Source organism: Leptopilina boulardi, unplaced genomic scaffold, assembly GCF_019393585.1.
Source record: "Leptopilina boulardi isolate dan_hultmark-lab unplaced genomic scaffold, ZJU_Lbou_2.1 LbouV2_372, whole genome shotgun sequence".
NCBI lineage: Eukaryota > Metazoa > Arthropoda > Insecta > Hymenoptera > Figitidae > Leptopilina > Leptopilina boulardi.
Genome location: NW_026137943.1, coordinates 1,075,356 through 1,089,164, shown reverse-complemented (window position 1 = coordinate 1,089,164; position 13,809 = coordinate 1,075,356). Strand labels below are relative to the sequence as shown.

The 13,809-nt window shown below is 26.8% G+C and overlaps 5 protein-coding genes across 5 annotated transcripts; 1 reads left to right on the top strand and 4 right to left on the bottom strand.

The window, feature by feature from the left end:
- Positions 1-36: 36 nt before the first annotated feature.
- LOC127287707 (cytochrome P450 9e2-like) lies at positions 37-1,809 on the bottom strand. The gene has a single exon (XM_051314784.1). The coding sequence runs from the start codon at positions 1,756-1,758 to the stop codon at positions 238-240; it is 1,521 nt and encodes a 506-aa protein (XP_051170741.1). The 5' UTR covers positions 1,759-1,809; the 3' UTR covers positions 37-237.
- Positions 1,810-3,254: 1,445 nt separating this feature from the next.
- Positions 3,255-4,964, bottom strand: LOC127287689 (cytochrome P450 9e2-like). The gene has a single exon (XM_051314752.1). It carries the CDS (start codon positions 4,860-4,862, stop codon positions 3,336-3,338), a length of 1,527 nt encoding a protein of 508 aa, XP_051170709.1. The 5' UTR covers positions 4,863-4,964; the 3' UTR covers positions 3,255-3,335.
- Positions 4,965-5,867: 903 nt separating this feature from the next.
- LOC127287756 (cytochrome P450 9e2-like) lies at positions 5,868-7,739 on the bottom strand. The gene has a single exon (XM_051314850.1). The coding sequence runs from the start codon at positions 7,460-7,462 to the stop codon at positions 5,945-5,947; it is 1,518 nt and encodes a 505-aa protein (XP_051170807.1). The 5' UTR covers positions 7,463-7,739; the 3' UTR covers positions 5,868-5,944.
- Positions 7,740-7,881: 142 nt separating this feature from the next.
- Positions 7,882-9,827, bottom strand: LOC127287755 (cytochrome P450 9e2-like). Its single transcript, XM_051314849.1, has one exon. The coding sequence runs from the start codon at positions 9,692-9,694 to the stop codon at positions 8,144-8,146; it is 1,551 nt and encodes a 516-aa protein (XP_051170806.1). The 5' UTR covers positions 9,695-9,827; the 3' UTR covers positions 7,882-8,143.
- Positions 9,828-9,879: 52 nt separating this feature from the next.
- Positions 9,880-13,674, top strand: LOC127287640 (uncharacterized). The gene is made up of 3 exons (XM_051314678.1): positions 9,880-9,938; positions 10,690-11,146; positions 12,475-13,674. Exons 1-3 carry the CDS (start codon positions 9,880-9,882, stop codon positions 13,672-13,674), a joined length of 1,716 nt encoding a protein of 571 aa, XP_051170635.1.
- Positions 13,675-13,809: the final 135 nt, after the last annotated feature.

Sequence of the window (13,809 nt, the reverse complement as noted above, 5' to 3'; positions counted from 1 at the left end):
GTATCCTTATTATCTTAATAAAAAATTAAAATCAACTTTATTAAATACTCCAAAGATTTATTCAGATGCTATATATTTTCTTTTATTACATATATATATATGATTTTCATAAAAATAATTTTAATTTAAAAATAATAGTATCAAAATTTAGTTTAAAGATAATTTAAAGCAGACAATTTGATGAGTAAATTTACCCGCAATGTGCGAAATAACCCCTTTCTACGATAATAATAAAATTTATTTATTTCTTTTCTCTATTTTCATCCAAAAACCACCCTCGGAATTACGAGCGAATGTTTTTTTACTTAATATTAATGGTTCATTTGTTTTTGAACAAACTTTGAAATTACATTTCGCCAATAAATGAAATAAGACTACTTTTGTTTCTAAAATTGCAAATCTATTTCCAATACATTGTCGTGGACCAATACCAAAAGTTAAAAATGTCATTGATTTATTGTTGGCAGTGCCATTTGATAAAAATCTATCGGGATTAAATTTTTCCGGTTCATCGTAATAATCTGGATTTGAATGAATTGCACTAACTGGAATCCAAATAGTCATACCAGGTTCCATTGTTATTGGTTTGGCATCAGGTAATGTTGCTGGTAATTCAAAACGTTTATTACAAACTCTATCAAGAAATGGTACAATTGGATGTTTTCTTAATGTTTCATTTAAAACAGCATCCAAATATTCCATTCCATTAATTGCCTCATATGTTGGTTCACCGTTTGTTGCACGTAAAACTGAATCAATTTCCTCTTGTAATCGAGATTGAATATTAGGATTAACTGCAAGTTCATGAGCAGCAAATGACATATTTGTTGAAACTGGATCAAAACCAGCAAAAAAGAAAATAAATGCCTGAGCAGTCATTTCCTCTGGTGTAAGATCAATTTTATTTCCTTCTTTACCCCTTGAATCCATCATTAATTGCAACATATCAGGTCGTGTTATACCATTATTATCTCTTGTTTTAATTGTCGATCTAATAATTTCCGTAAAGAAACGATCAATTGCGTTACTTATTAATCGGATATTAAAGAATTTCATTATAATCGGAAAGCTACGTAAGAAAAAAAATTTTAATGCAACTTTAACTGGATCCGTTGCTTCTTTACCCATTAAATAAAATTCATTATTTGGATTTTTCATTGAATCAACACTTATTCCAAATGCGCATGTTGCAATAACATCATTAGTATAACGTGTAAATGCACTTTTCATTTCAATCATTTCCCTTGCTTTTTTATCATTTGATAAAAATTCGGCAAAATTAATAGCACATTCGGAAATTAATTTATACATTATTTTCATTTTACTTGATGTAAATGCGGGACTCAATAATGTTCTAACATTATGCCATTTCTCATTTTGTAGGGCAAATAAATTTTTACTAAACAATGGTTCCCATGATTCATCGAAAAATATTTTATGATTTGGAAAATTTTCAAAATTCTTCACTGTCACAGTTTTTATTAATTCCATATCACGAAGCACAATCACTGGATTCATAAAATCAAATAATCCAAAATATTTTGCCTTTGAATTTTCATTGTATAATTTTTCAATTAAATGACCCATATAAATTTTTCGAAATATAACCGGTGTTTGATTACCAAAAATTGGCATCGGCGATTTATATGGTATTCCATGATTTTGAAAAATATTTAACTTTTTCAATGAATAATAAAAATATAATGCCAAAACACCAGCAAAAGTGGTGAAAATTAATGTCCATAAGTTTAAAAACATGTTGAAGTATCAACGTTTCATTAGTGACTGATTATTACCTGATGTAGAATACCTGTTTTATTTAAACTGTTTAACCTTGACTGCTTTCGAGTGCATCATATAGAAGAATTTTATTAACTTTGCTACTGCGTCGTTAATTTATCAAAATTGATTCACTTTACTTGATAGTCATCCAGAGATCTAAAATTTCTTACACTATCATCAACAATATAAATATATATGTTTATTTTTGCACGTGGGAGAATGTAGGAGTTGAATTGAATAAATTGAATCGATAATATCCGTAGGATGAGAAATTAGTGCAGCTAAATTGTGTGAATTGGTAATTACCAATATTTATATATAATTGAAGAACAAAATCACACTGTTAAAAAATTTTACTTGCAGATAAACGCAGAATAAAAAAGGAACGGAAAATTTTTTAAAGCTACAATAAATATTTGCACTCTATAAGCATTAATATTGAATGATTATTGTCAATTTGCATTATTGCAAATAATATGATACAATAAAAAATATAATCTGAAAATTAATTTTCTTTGTGAAATATGTAATTTTTTTTTTATGATTAAAAATTATTTCTTTAAAGAAAATGTTGTTTTTCTCATTTTCAATTTCATCCAATAAAAATGTTTGTCTTTTTATTAATTTTCCCTAATAACACAAGATATCTTGGGATATATTGATAATATCCCACAGATATCCTAGGGATATCCTATGGATATCGACCATTGATATGGATATCCTATGGATATCCTAGGGATATCCTTTTGTTATGAGGGTTAGAATATAATTCAAAATTATAATGACAAAAAAAAATGAAATAATATTTAAGAGCATGATGGTAAGTTCTTTATTTAAAATTTGTACTGTTGAAATAGAGAGAGATGTGACTTGAATGATATGATGTTTGATTAAATGTTACATAATCATTGAGTGTACTGACATGCTGTAAAAAAATATATATATATTTTTTTAAACATATATATGGGTTGAGATAATCTATGAACAACGAATGTGAAAATCTGAATTATTGATTAATTTATTATTTATCATTTACTATCATAAACAATGAAAATAATTTTATTGTTTTTTCAAAAAAAATAATTATCTTTTAAAATAAGATAAAGAGAATTAAGATAATAATCGTTAATTGAGAGAACAATTATAGTAATAATTCCTCTAATTTAGAAAAATTTTCTAGTAAAATTTAGATAATATAAGCTCGAATATAATTGAATTAAAATTATTATAAATATTTTTAACTTATAATTATAATATTAATTTTTTTATTATGAATTTTTATCAAATTGACAAAAATTAACTTTTCAAACGAAAGGTTACACAGATTTTCATCTGCAAAAAAAAACTCGACAAAAAATTTAAAAACCAGAATTACAAGTTTATATGAAGCTCATTAATATTTATTTTACACTCGTGCGTATTTAAAATGTCCTTTTATATTAAAGGAAAGAATTACGTTCAAATTAAGATAATTACTATTCAGAATAATTTATTTATAATTCGTATTTTCTAAAAGTTACATCATCAATAACGTTAAAGAAATTTATTTGTTATTACAAAAAATTTTTATCCCTTTTCTCTAATTTCACCCAATAACCATCTTTAGCAGCAAATCCAATTGATTTTTTACTTAATTCCAATGGTACATTTGTTTTTGAACAAACTCTAATGTTACATCTAGCCAATAAATGAAAGAATACTGTCTTTATTTCCATTAATGCAAATCTATTTCCAATACATTGTCTTGGACCAATACCAAATGACATAAATGTTGTTGCCTTATTGCTGGCGGTGCCATTTTTTAAAAAACGATCAGGATTAAATTTCTCCGGCTCCTCATAATATAATGGATCATAATGATAACCAATAACGGGAATCCAAATCACCATACCAGGTTTCACGACAATTGATTTAGCATCCGGTACAGCTGGCGGTAAATTAAATTCCCTCGAGCATACTCTATCCAATGCGGCAAAAACTGGATATTTTCTCATTGTTTCATTAAGTACTGCATCTAAATATTCCATTCCTTTAATTGTCTCAAATGATGGTTCACCATTTGAATCACGTAAAACTGTATCAATTTCATCTTGTAATCGTAATTGTACATCAGGATTAATTGCAAGTTCATATGCAACAAATGACATGGTTGTTGATATTGTATCAAAACCAGCAAAATAAAATACAAAAGCTTGTGCTGTTATTTCTTCAGGTGTAAGATCAACTTTTTTATCTTTACCTCTAGTATCCATTAAAAGTTGTAACATATCAGGTCGTGTTGTTCCCATTGTATCACGCATTTTAATTGTTGTTCTAATGGTTTCATTAAAAAAATTATTAACCTCAGTTCTTAATAATTTAGCATTAAAAATTTTTGCAATCAATGGAAATTCACGCATTAGAAAAATTTTCAATGTCATTGATTCAAAATTTGTTGCTTCTTTACCTAATAGATAAAAATCATTTTTAGGATTCTCCATTGTATTAATATTTATTCCAAAAGCACATGTTGCTATTACATCATTAGTACATCGTGTAAATACCTCTTTCATTTCTCTCATTTTATTACCTTTCTCATCTTGTAATAAACATTCAACAAAATTAATAGTACTATCGGAAATAAGTTTATATAGTATTTTCATTTTACTTGATGTAAATGCAGGACTTAATAATGTTCTAACATCGTGCCATCGTTCACCTTTTAAATTAAATAAATTTCTTGCAAATAATTGATCACGTGGTTCGGGTCCAAGTAATCCATGATCGGGAAAACTTTCAAAATTTTTAACAGCTATTGATTTCACTAATTCAATATCACGTATTACAATAACTGGATTTGTAAAATCATAAAATCCAAAGTATTTTGCATTTTTATGTGTGTTATATAATTTTTTAACAATATCACCAATATTCTTTTTACGTGTTATTACTGATAACATATTACCAAAAATAGGTATTGCCGCATCGTGTGGTATACCATTTGTTTTAAAATAAGTTTGTTTTTTGATTATTTTAAAAATATCACTCACTAATTTCACTATTATTATTGACAAAAGAATTAAAATAACATTCGAAATCATTATGTTCTTGGTTTCTTAGAGGAGTGATGATAAAAGTACTTGATAGTAACCACAATTTTGCAACACTGACGAGAGATTTTGTTCTGAATGCAATAAATAAAGTTTAAGTGATGAGTAATTATTCTGACGCTTATAAATGTGTGAATACATTCTCTCAATGTTCAGTTGGTATTAGTAATATATATATATATATTCCAACGCACTTCAATGAATTTTAAATCGAATATTGTAGATTTAATATTAAAGATTTTTGTTGCGTACATTTTTTTTCACATCATTGTGAAAAATAGTTTGAACAAGGATTTTTAATTTTATTTCTTTTAACTATTTTTAACTGCGATATTCAAGGCCAAAGAAAAGTAATCTAACGAAAGAAAAAATTAATTTATCTTGGAAAAATTATTCTAAATTTTTATCAACAACAGAGTATGGATCATATTAGTAAAGCAATCTTTTAATAAAACGATAGTTTTTTTCTATTTATTAATATTTAATTGATCACTTAAAATTCTCTCATAAGAAATATAATAACACATTCTCATAATATATATAAAAAGATAAACAATAATTCAGATATAACGTTGGCTATTCTGTGTATAATTTTTAAATTACAGAATTATTATGCTAAATTATTGATAATTAAAATTCATTACGATTTACTTTACTTATTTTCTCTATCTATTTTTGCTATTATTATTTTTTTTCATCATAATTGGAGAGTAAAATTTATTACAACTTTCGCTGAAATGTCAGTTGAAGAAAAAAAAATACATTTTGATGTGACGAATCTAATTTCTTTAACAATTTAGAAAATTACAATTTTTCCTTGTCATTGTCGACATTTTATAAAAGGATTTATAATGATAAATGAGGATTTAACTGAAAATTCTCAGATCAAATAAATAGACAAATCCTATATACATGAGTAAAAAATTAAAAAATGATTTTTATTAATCAAATGGGATAAAGAGTTAAGGAAATAGAAAAAGGAAAAAATCATGTAAATAAGTTCAATTATTGTTTATTTATAATACACAAATTTCAGTCTCAAAAAAAAAACATAGCTTTATTTATAAATTCAATTACAGAAGAAATTTTTTTTTTCTTCTTTCCAACTCCATCCAATAACCATTATCAGCAAAAAATCCCAATGTTTTTTTACTTGACTTTAAAGGAACATTTGTTTTTGAACATACTTTCAAATTATATTTTGACAATAAATGAAATAACATAATTTTAATTTTTAACAATGCAAATCTACTGCCAATACATTGTCTTGGTCCAATACCAAATGACAAAAATGTCATTGATTTAATATTTGCTGTTCCATTTTTTAAAAATCGTTCAGGATTAAATTTTTCTGGCTCCTCATAATAAATTGGATCATAATGATAGCCAATAACTGGAATCCATATTGTCATACCAGGTTGTACCAAAAATGGTTTAGCATCTGATGTTGTTGGTGGAAATTCAAATTCCTTAGTACAAACCCTATCCAAAACAGGGAGAATTGGATATTTCCTTAATGTTTCATTAACAATAGCATCCAAATATTCAAATTCACTAATTGCATCATACGTTGGATCACCATTAAATTCACATAAAATTAAATCAATTTTTTCTTGTAATTTCCTTTGAATATTCACATTAACTGCAAGTTCATGAGAAGCACATGAAATAATTGTTGATGTTGCATCAAAACCACCAAAATAAAATACAAATCCTTGTGCAATTTTTTCATCCTCTGTTAAATTTAATTTTCCTCTATCATTCATTATTAATTGTAACATATCATTTTTTATTATACCCATAATTTCTCTTTTTTTAATTGTTGACATAATGATATTTTTAAAAAATTTATAAACACAAGGATCAACTAAATTGATATTAAATAAATTCATAAGATATGGAAATTCTCTCATTAAAAATATTTTAATTGTCAATTTTTCCATATTTGTTGCTTTTTTACCCAATAAATAAAAATCATTATTTGGATCTTTCATTGTATTGATATTAATTCCAAATGCACAATTAAGAATAACATCATTTGTATATTTATCAAATGTCTCTTTCATTTCTTTTAATTCATTTGTTTCATTTGTTAAAATTTCAGTAAAATTAATTGCACATTGTGAAATTAATTTAAACATTAATTTCAATTTATTTGATGTAAATGCAGGACTCAATAAACATCTAATATCATGCCATTTTTTGCCTTTTAATAAAAATAAATTTCTACCAAATAATGGATCACATGGCTCCTCACCAAACATACCGTGATCGGTGAAATTTTCAAAATTCTTGATACCAATTGATTTTATTAATTCAATATCACGAATTACAATTCCTGGATTAGCAAAATCATAAAGTCCAAAGTATTTTGTATTTGGATATTTGTTGTATAAATTTTTAATTAAATCGCTTACATTTATTTGACGTAATAAAACTGGTAATATATTGCCAAAAATTGGTAACGGTGATTGATGGGGAATTCCATGTAATTTAAAAAATTTATGACATTTGACAATTTTCAAAAATTTTATTCCAAGAATAATTAATAAACATATGATGATAATTATCATCAAAATATTGAAAATCATGATTGTTTTTTTATTAAAATCGCGTAGAGTGCGTGTTTCGCAATATATCAAGGACCGCACTTGTGAAGTGATTTTCTAAGACTGAAATTTGATTTAGAAGAGCATGGTCATGGTCATAGGTAAAGAAAACATTTTAATGGCCACACATAAGGAAGAAAGTGTCAACCATATATTTTTGCACACGTAAGCATGACTTTGAATATGAAGTTCAGTTATTATTTTCTCATCTGATCTATTTATAATTGTCTGCTTGGTAACTCTATATAATTATGTATTTTTCTTTTTTTATTTGCATTTTCAGAACTAAAAAAAAAAAAAATTTCTGCAAAAATATTTGCATGTTTGTTTATAAGTTATTAGAGTAAAATAAAACTGATTATAATGGGTTGTGTAACAGATAATAATTATTACAAAACATGTCAGTTTGAAGATAAAGATATTTTTTTTTATTTTAAAAAACGATGCAAACTTAAGGAAAAAAATATAAAACATTTTTTATACTCATTATCAATGATTATTATTTGTTATTATTTATAAAACTTATTTCTAAATATCGATATCAAAAATGCTCAAAGTTACAGATTAAAAATTTCTTATTAACGAAAATTTCTTTTATCATAATAATTAAAAATTACTATCCTTTTTTTTTACAGTTCAGTTCATAAATTAAAATCAGAAATTCTAATTTTTCCCAATTCCATTGCTCAAGAATTTATTATCCCTTTTTTCGAGTTGCATCCAATAACCACCGTCAGCACTAAAACCAAAGGTTTTTTTGCTTAATTTCATAGGAACGTTGGTTTTAGGACATATCTTCAAATTACATCTCGCTAAAAGATGAAACAACATTGTCTTCGTTTCCAATAAAGCAAATCTATTTCCAATACATTGTCTTGGACCTAAGCCAAATGATAAAAATGTCGTTGATTTGATACTTGCTGCAGCATCATTACCCAAAAATCGATTAGGATTAAATTTCTCTGGCTCCTCATAATATTGTGAATCATAATGATAAGCAACAGCTGGTATCCAAACTGTCATTCCTGGTTCAATGATAAATGGCTTACCACCAATTTCATTTGGTGGAAGTTCAAATTTTCGCGAACAAACTCTATCCAATGATGGAACAAGTGGATATTTCCTAAGTGTTTCATTAACAACAGCATCTAAATATTCCATTCCATTAATTGCATCATATGTTGGATCACCATTTGTATCACGTAAAACACAATCAATTTCATTTTGTAATTTTTTTTGAACATCAGAATTAATTGCAATTTCATGCGCTGCAAATGACATATTTGTTGATGTTGAATCAAATCCACCAAAGAAGAAAATAAAAGCTTGAGCAGTCATTTCTTCAGCTGTGAGATCAACTTTATTTCCTTTTCCTCTTGCATCCATCATTAATTGCAACATATCGGGTCGTGTTATTCCCTTTGTATCGCGTATATTAATTGTTGATTTAATAATATTTGTGAAAAATTTCTCAATACGTGGTGCCACCAATTTAATATTAAGTAATCTCATAATATAAGGGAATTCTCTCATGAAAAAAAATTTTATCGTTAATTTCTCCAAATTTGTTGCTTCTTTACCTAATACATAAAAATCATTATTTGGATCCTTCATTGTATTAACGCTAATACCAAATGCACACGTTGCAATCACATCATTTGTATATCTTGTAAATGCCTCTTTCATTTCTCTCATTTTATTACCCTCAATATCGTTAGCAAGAATTTCAGTAAAATCCGATGCACATTGTGAAATAAGTTTAAACATTATTTTCATTTTACTTGATGTAAATGCAGGACTCAATAATGAACGTACATCATGCCATTTTTCACCTTTTAATGAAAATAAATTTCTACCAAATAATGGATCCCATGTTTCTTTAACAAATGTTCGATGATCAGGAAAACTATCAAAATTCTTTACAGCCACTGATTTTATTAATTCCATATCACGTAATACAATCACAGGATTCATAAAATCATAAAATCCAAAATATTTTTTATTTGGATATTTATTATATAATTCACGAATTACTGTACCCATATTTTTTTGACGAAATATTATTGGCAACATATTACCAAATATTGGCACTGGTGATTTATATGGAATTCCATGATTTTCAAAATATTTATGTCTTTTTAATATTTGTAGAAAATAAATTGCAAATGCACCGATTATTGTTGCCAAAACATATGTCCACGATGTGATAAACATTTTTTTTTTTTTCTTATTTAGAAGATAATTTTTTCTGTTAAGCGCATGTATGAGAACAACCGGATAGCTTTACTGCGACTGAGACACACAAGTACATTACGTGATTGCCATAGTTTACTCACACTTTGCATGACTAGCATAATTCTTATACGTGAAGAATAAATTTTATCATTTTCTTATATAAGATGCAAGAAAGATTAGTAATCAATCAATGTCGATTTGTAAAAATAAATATGGAAAAAAGGTATAGGCAATTAAGTAATATACACACGGATTTATGAAAAAAAAATTGACTCCGTTCTCAACTTAACAGAAATTAAAAAAAAAGAGGGAAAATTTATTTATGAACATTACTTAATTAATTGGCTAGTAATTGTTTACTTTTTATTCGATAACACAACTACATTTTTCTTCCACTTCACTTCATTTTCGCTGAGTTTATTAATTTTTTTTTTTAAAGAAAAAAATTTGAAAAGCAATAGATATAAAATAGTAATTATTTAAATTATCTGTGAAGTTTAATCAATGTCATCATTTTTTTTTATGATAATCTGATGAATAAATAATTTATTACAATTTTTTTTTTCCTTTCTCATTGATTAATTTTTTTTTCACATCAATCATGTTTACCAATTATTTTCAATCAATTGAAATAAAATTATTTCCTAAAATAAATGACCAAATATTTAAATTCAATTTCTTCTAATTCATCAAAGAAAGTGGAAAGTCCTCTTCAATTTCTTAGATTGAATTATTAAAAAGAAAATGTTGCTTGTCATTTACATTCAAGAAAAGATTAATCAATATTATCGTCTTCAGAAAAACAAATTTTTTTTTTTTTAGCAGTCTAAAAGAACATTTACAACTATGAAAATCATGATAAATCTCCTGTTTCTTTTATTGATTTTTATAAAAATTTTTTCTGCAAATGCACATTTACAAACATTCATTGAACATGTTAGATCAAAACATTTAATTGAAAATGAAATTCGCAGTTGCTCGACAAAAATAATTGGCAAATATCCCCATAAAAATCGACGAACACAAATTTATTCAAGTGACTTTGATGATTCCGCGGAATATCCATTTAAAAATTCTAAAGTACCAATTCAAGGACGTGTACCATCATTATTGTCACGAATCACTGATATGAAACATGATCATTTTCCATTTGAAAATTTTTGCCTTGTCGAAGTTGCAAATAAAAAGGAATTACAATCATCATTGTATTTTTTATATAATCGTGTTCATTATCATAAATGTGTTATTAATGTATTCTTTCACACTGATGGAGCGAGAATTCTTCAAGGTGTTGTTGATAAAGTTTGGACGAGAGGCTATTCAATGAATGTTCGATTTATCGTTTTTATGGAGAAACTTAATAGGACAATTGTTCTTGGAGCGTCACCTTATGTTTCGCCTGGCACATGTACAATTGGTAAATTAATTGAGGTATATTTTTCAATTATTTTGTGTTTTATCACTATTTATTAATATAATCTATTTTCACGAATTTCTGATCTAGATTTGCTTCTTAGTTTCCGAGAATTCGTGATCTACAATCATGATCTATTTCCAAGAATTCGTGATCAAGATTCATGGCCTATTTCCAAGAATTCGTGATCTGGATTTGTGACCTAGTTTAGCGAATTCATGATCTAGATTCATGACCTATTTCAGAGAATTCGTGACCTAGATTCATGACCTATTATCATCAATTCGTGATCTAGATTCATTATCTGTTTTCGCGAATTAGTGACCTAGATTAGCGCCCTAATTCCGAGAATTCGTGATCTAGATTCATGGCCTTTTTGATCAATTCGTGATTTAGATTCGTGACCCAATTCTGAGAATTCGTGACCTATATTCATGTCCTAGTTTAGCGAAATAGTGATATAGATTCGAGACCTAGTTTAGTGAATTCGTGTTCTTGATTAATGACCTATTTCAGAGAATTCGTGATCTAGATTCATTATCTGTTTTCGCGAATTTGTGATCTAATTTCGCGTATTAGTGACCTAGATTAGCGCCCTAATTCCAAGAATTCGTGATCTAGATTCATGGCCTTTTTGATCAATTCGTGATTTAAATTCGTGACCTAATTCTGAGAATTCGTGACTTAGATTCATGACTTAATTCTGAGAATTCGTGACCTATATTCATGTCCTAGATTAGCGAAATAGTGATATAGATTCGAGACCTAGTTTAGTGAATTCGTGTTCTTGATTAATGACCTATTTTACGAATTCGTGATCTAATTTCGCAACCTAGTTTCGCGAATTAGTGACCTAGATTTGCCGGCTAATTCCGAGAATTCGTGATCAAGAATCATGGCCTATTTCCGAGAATTAGTGATCTAGATTCGCGACCTAATTCTAAGAATTCGTGATCTATTTTCATGACCTATTATCATCAATTCGTGATTTAATTTAGCAACCTATTTTCTTGAAATAGTGATCTGGATTCGCGACCTAATTCTGAGAATTCGTGACCTACATCCATGACCCACTATCATTAATTCGTGATCTAGATACATGACCATTTCCTAGAATTCGTGATCTACAATCATGATCTATTTTCACCAATTCGTGACCTAGATTCATGATCAATTCGTGATTTAATTTCGCAACCTATTTTCTCGAAATAGTGATCTAGATTCGCGACCTAACTCTGAGAATTCCTGATCTAGATTAATGACCTATTTCCTTGATTTCGTGACCTAGATTTATGACCTTTTTTCATCAATTCGTGATCTGATTATTATTTTTATTATTTTTCAGTGGGGAAGATGTGAAAATGGAACAGTAATTCTTTATCAGCCTTCTTTATATCCACCGATAAAAAATTTTGGCGGATGTAATATCACATTTATGATACAGCCACATTTTTTACCATACGTCGAAAATAAAGGACCTAATCCTGGTGGTGTAGCTGGCAATCTTCTCAAGGAATTAGGAAGAATAATGAATTTTAAGCCAATATATGTTTGGAAAGTAAATGGTGCCGAGATTAGTGAACATTTTGAAAGACATAATTTAAATGTTGTTTTAAATTTAGTTCCACGTGTACCACCGTCTTATGATAAATATATATTTTCCATTGGACTCGTACAAAAAGTATTTATCATTCCACGTGGTGATAATGTTTTTCATTTAAATGAACTTCTCAATCCAATTGATCGAACAACTTGGATTTTTATATTTGTTATTTTTCTATTTATTGGAATTATTTGTTTTACTGTACGTCAATCGGAATCAATGAAAATTATTTTCGATATCTATGGTATATTTTTAGGTGTAACGGTTGGTGAATTTTTAGATATAAGATGGTTAAAATGTTTTTTATTTTTCTTTCTATTGCCATCGTTTGTTTTTTTTCAAGCATATCTTGCATCAATAACAGAAAATTTATCAACACCAGGAACATTTCAAGAAATATTTACAATTGATGATTTAATGAAATCTGATTTAAAAATTTTATGTGACAAAGAAATAAGAGATTATGCATGTCCAGAATATAAAAATGCACATAGAAAATTGTGTAATTATTGTACAAATATAAGCGATGAATATCTTTATAATGAATTTTTTCCAAATTTATTTACAACTGGTTTATTAAATAATTCAGCTGTTGAAATAAATAAATTTGTATTGTTATCACATCCAAATATTCATCAATATGTTAATGTCATTGAAAAAGATCAAATAAGTCTTAATCAATTTGCAAAAGTTCGTGAGGGTAATGATTATATATTTGAAATGGCTAAAGTATATAGAAAATTTGCCGAAAGTGGAATATTAAATTTTTTTGTTGAACGTTTTGCAACATATAAGGGACCATTTAAAAAAAAGAAAAAATATGAAATTAAATATAAATTATTGTATATTATTATGATACCTGGATGGATTATTTCATTGATTGCATTTTTAGGTGAAATTATTGTTAATAAATGTTCACGTAAACAATTGATATGTAATTAATTGTCATTTAATTGTTACGTGTGTGAAAAATAGAGAAATAACTAAACAATAAAAAATTTTTCAGATTTTGTTATAAAATTAATTATCAAAATAAAAATTACTAGACTGTAAATTTTAATATATATTTTTTTTGTC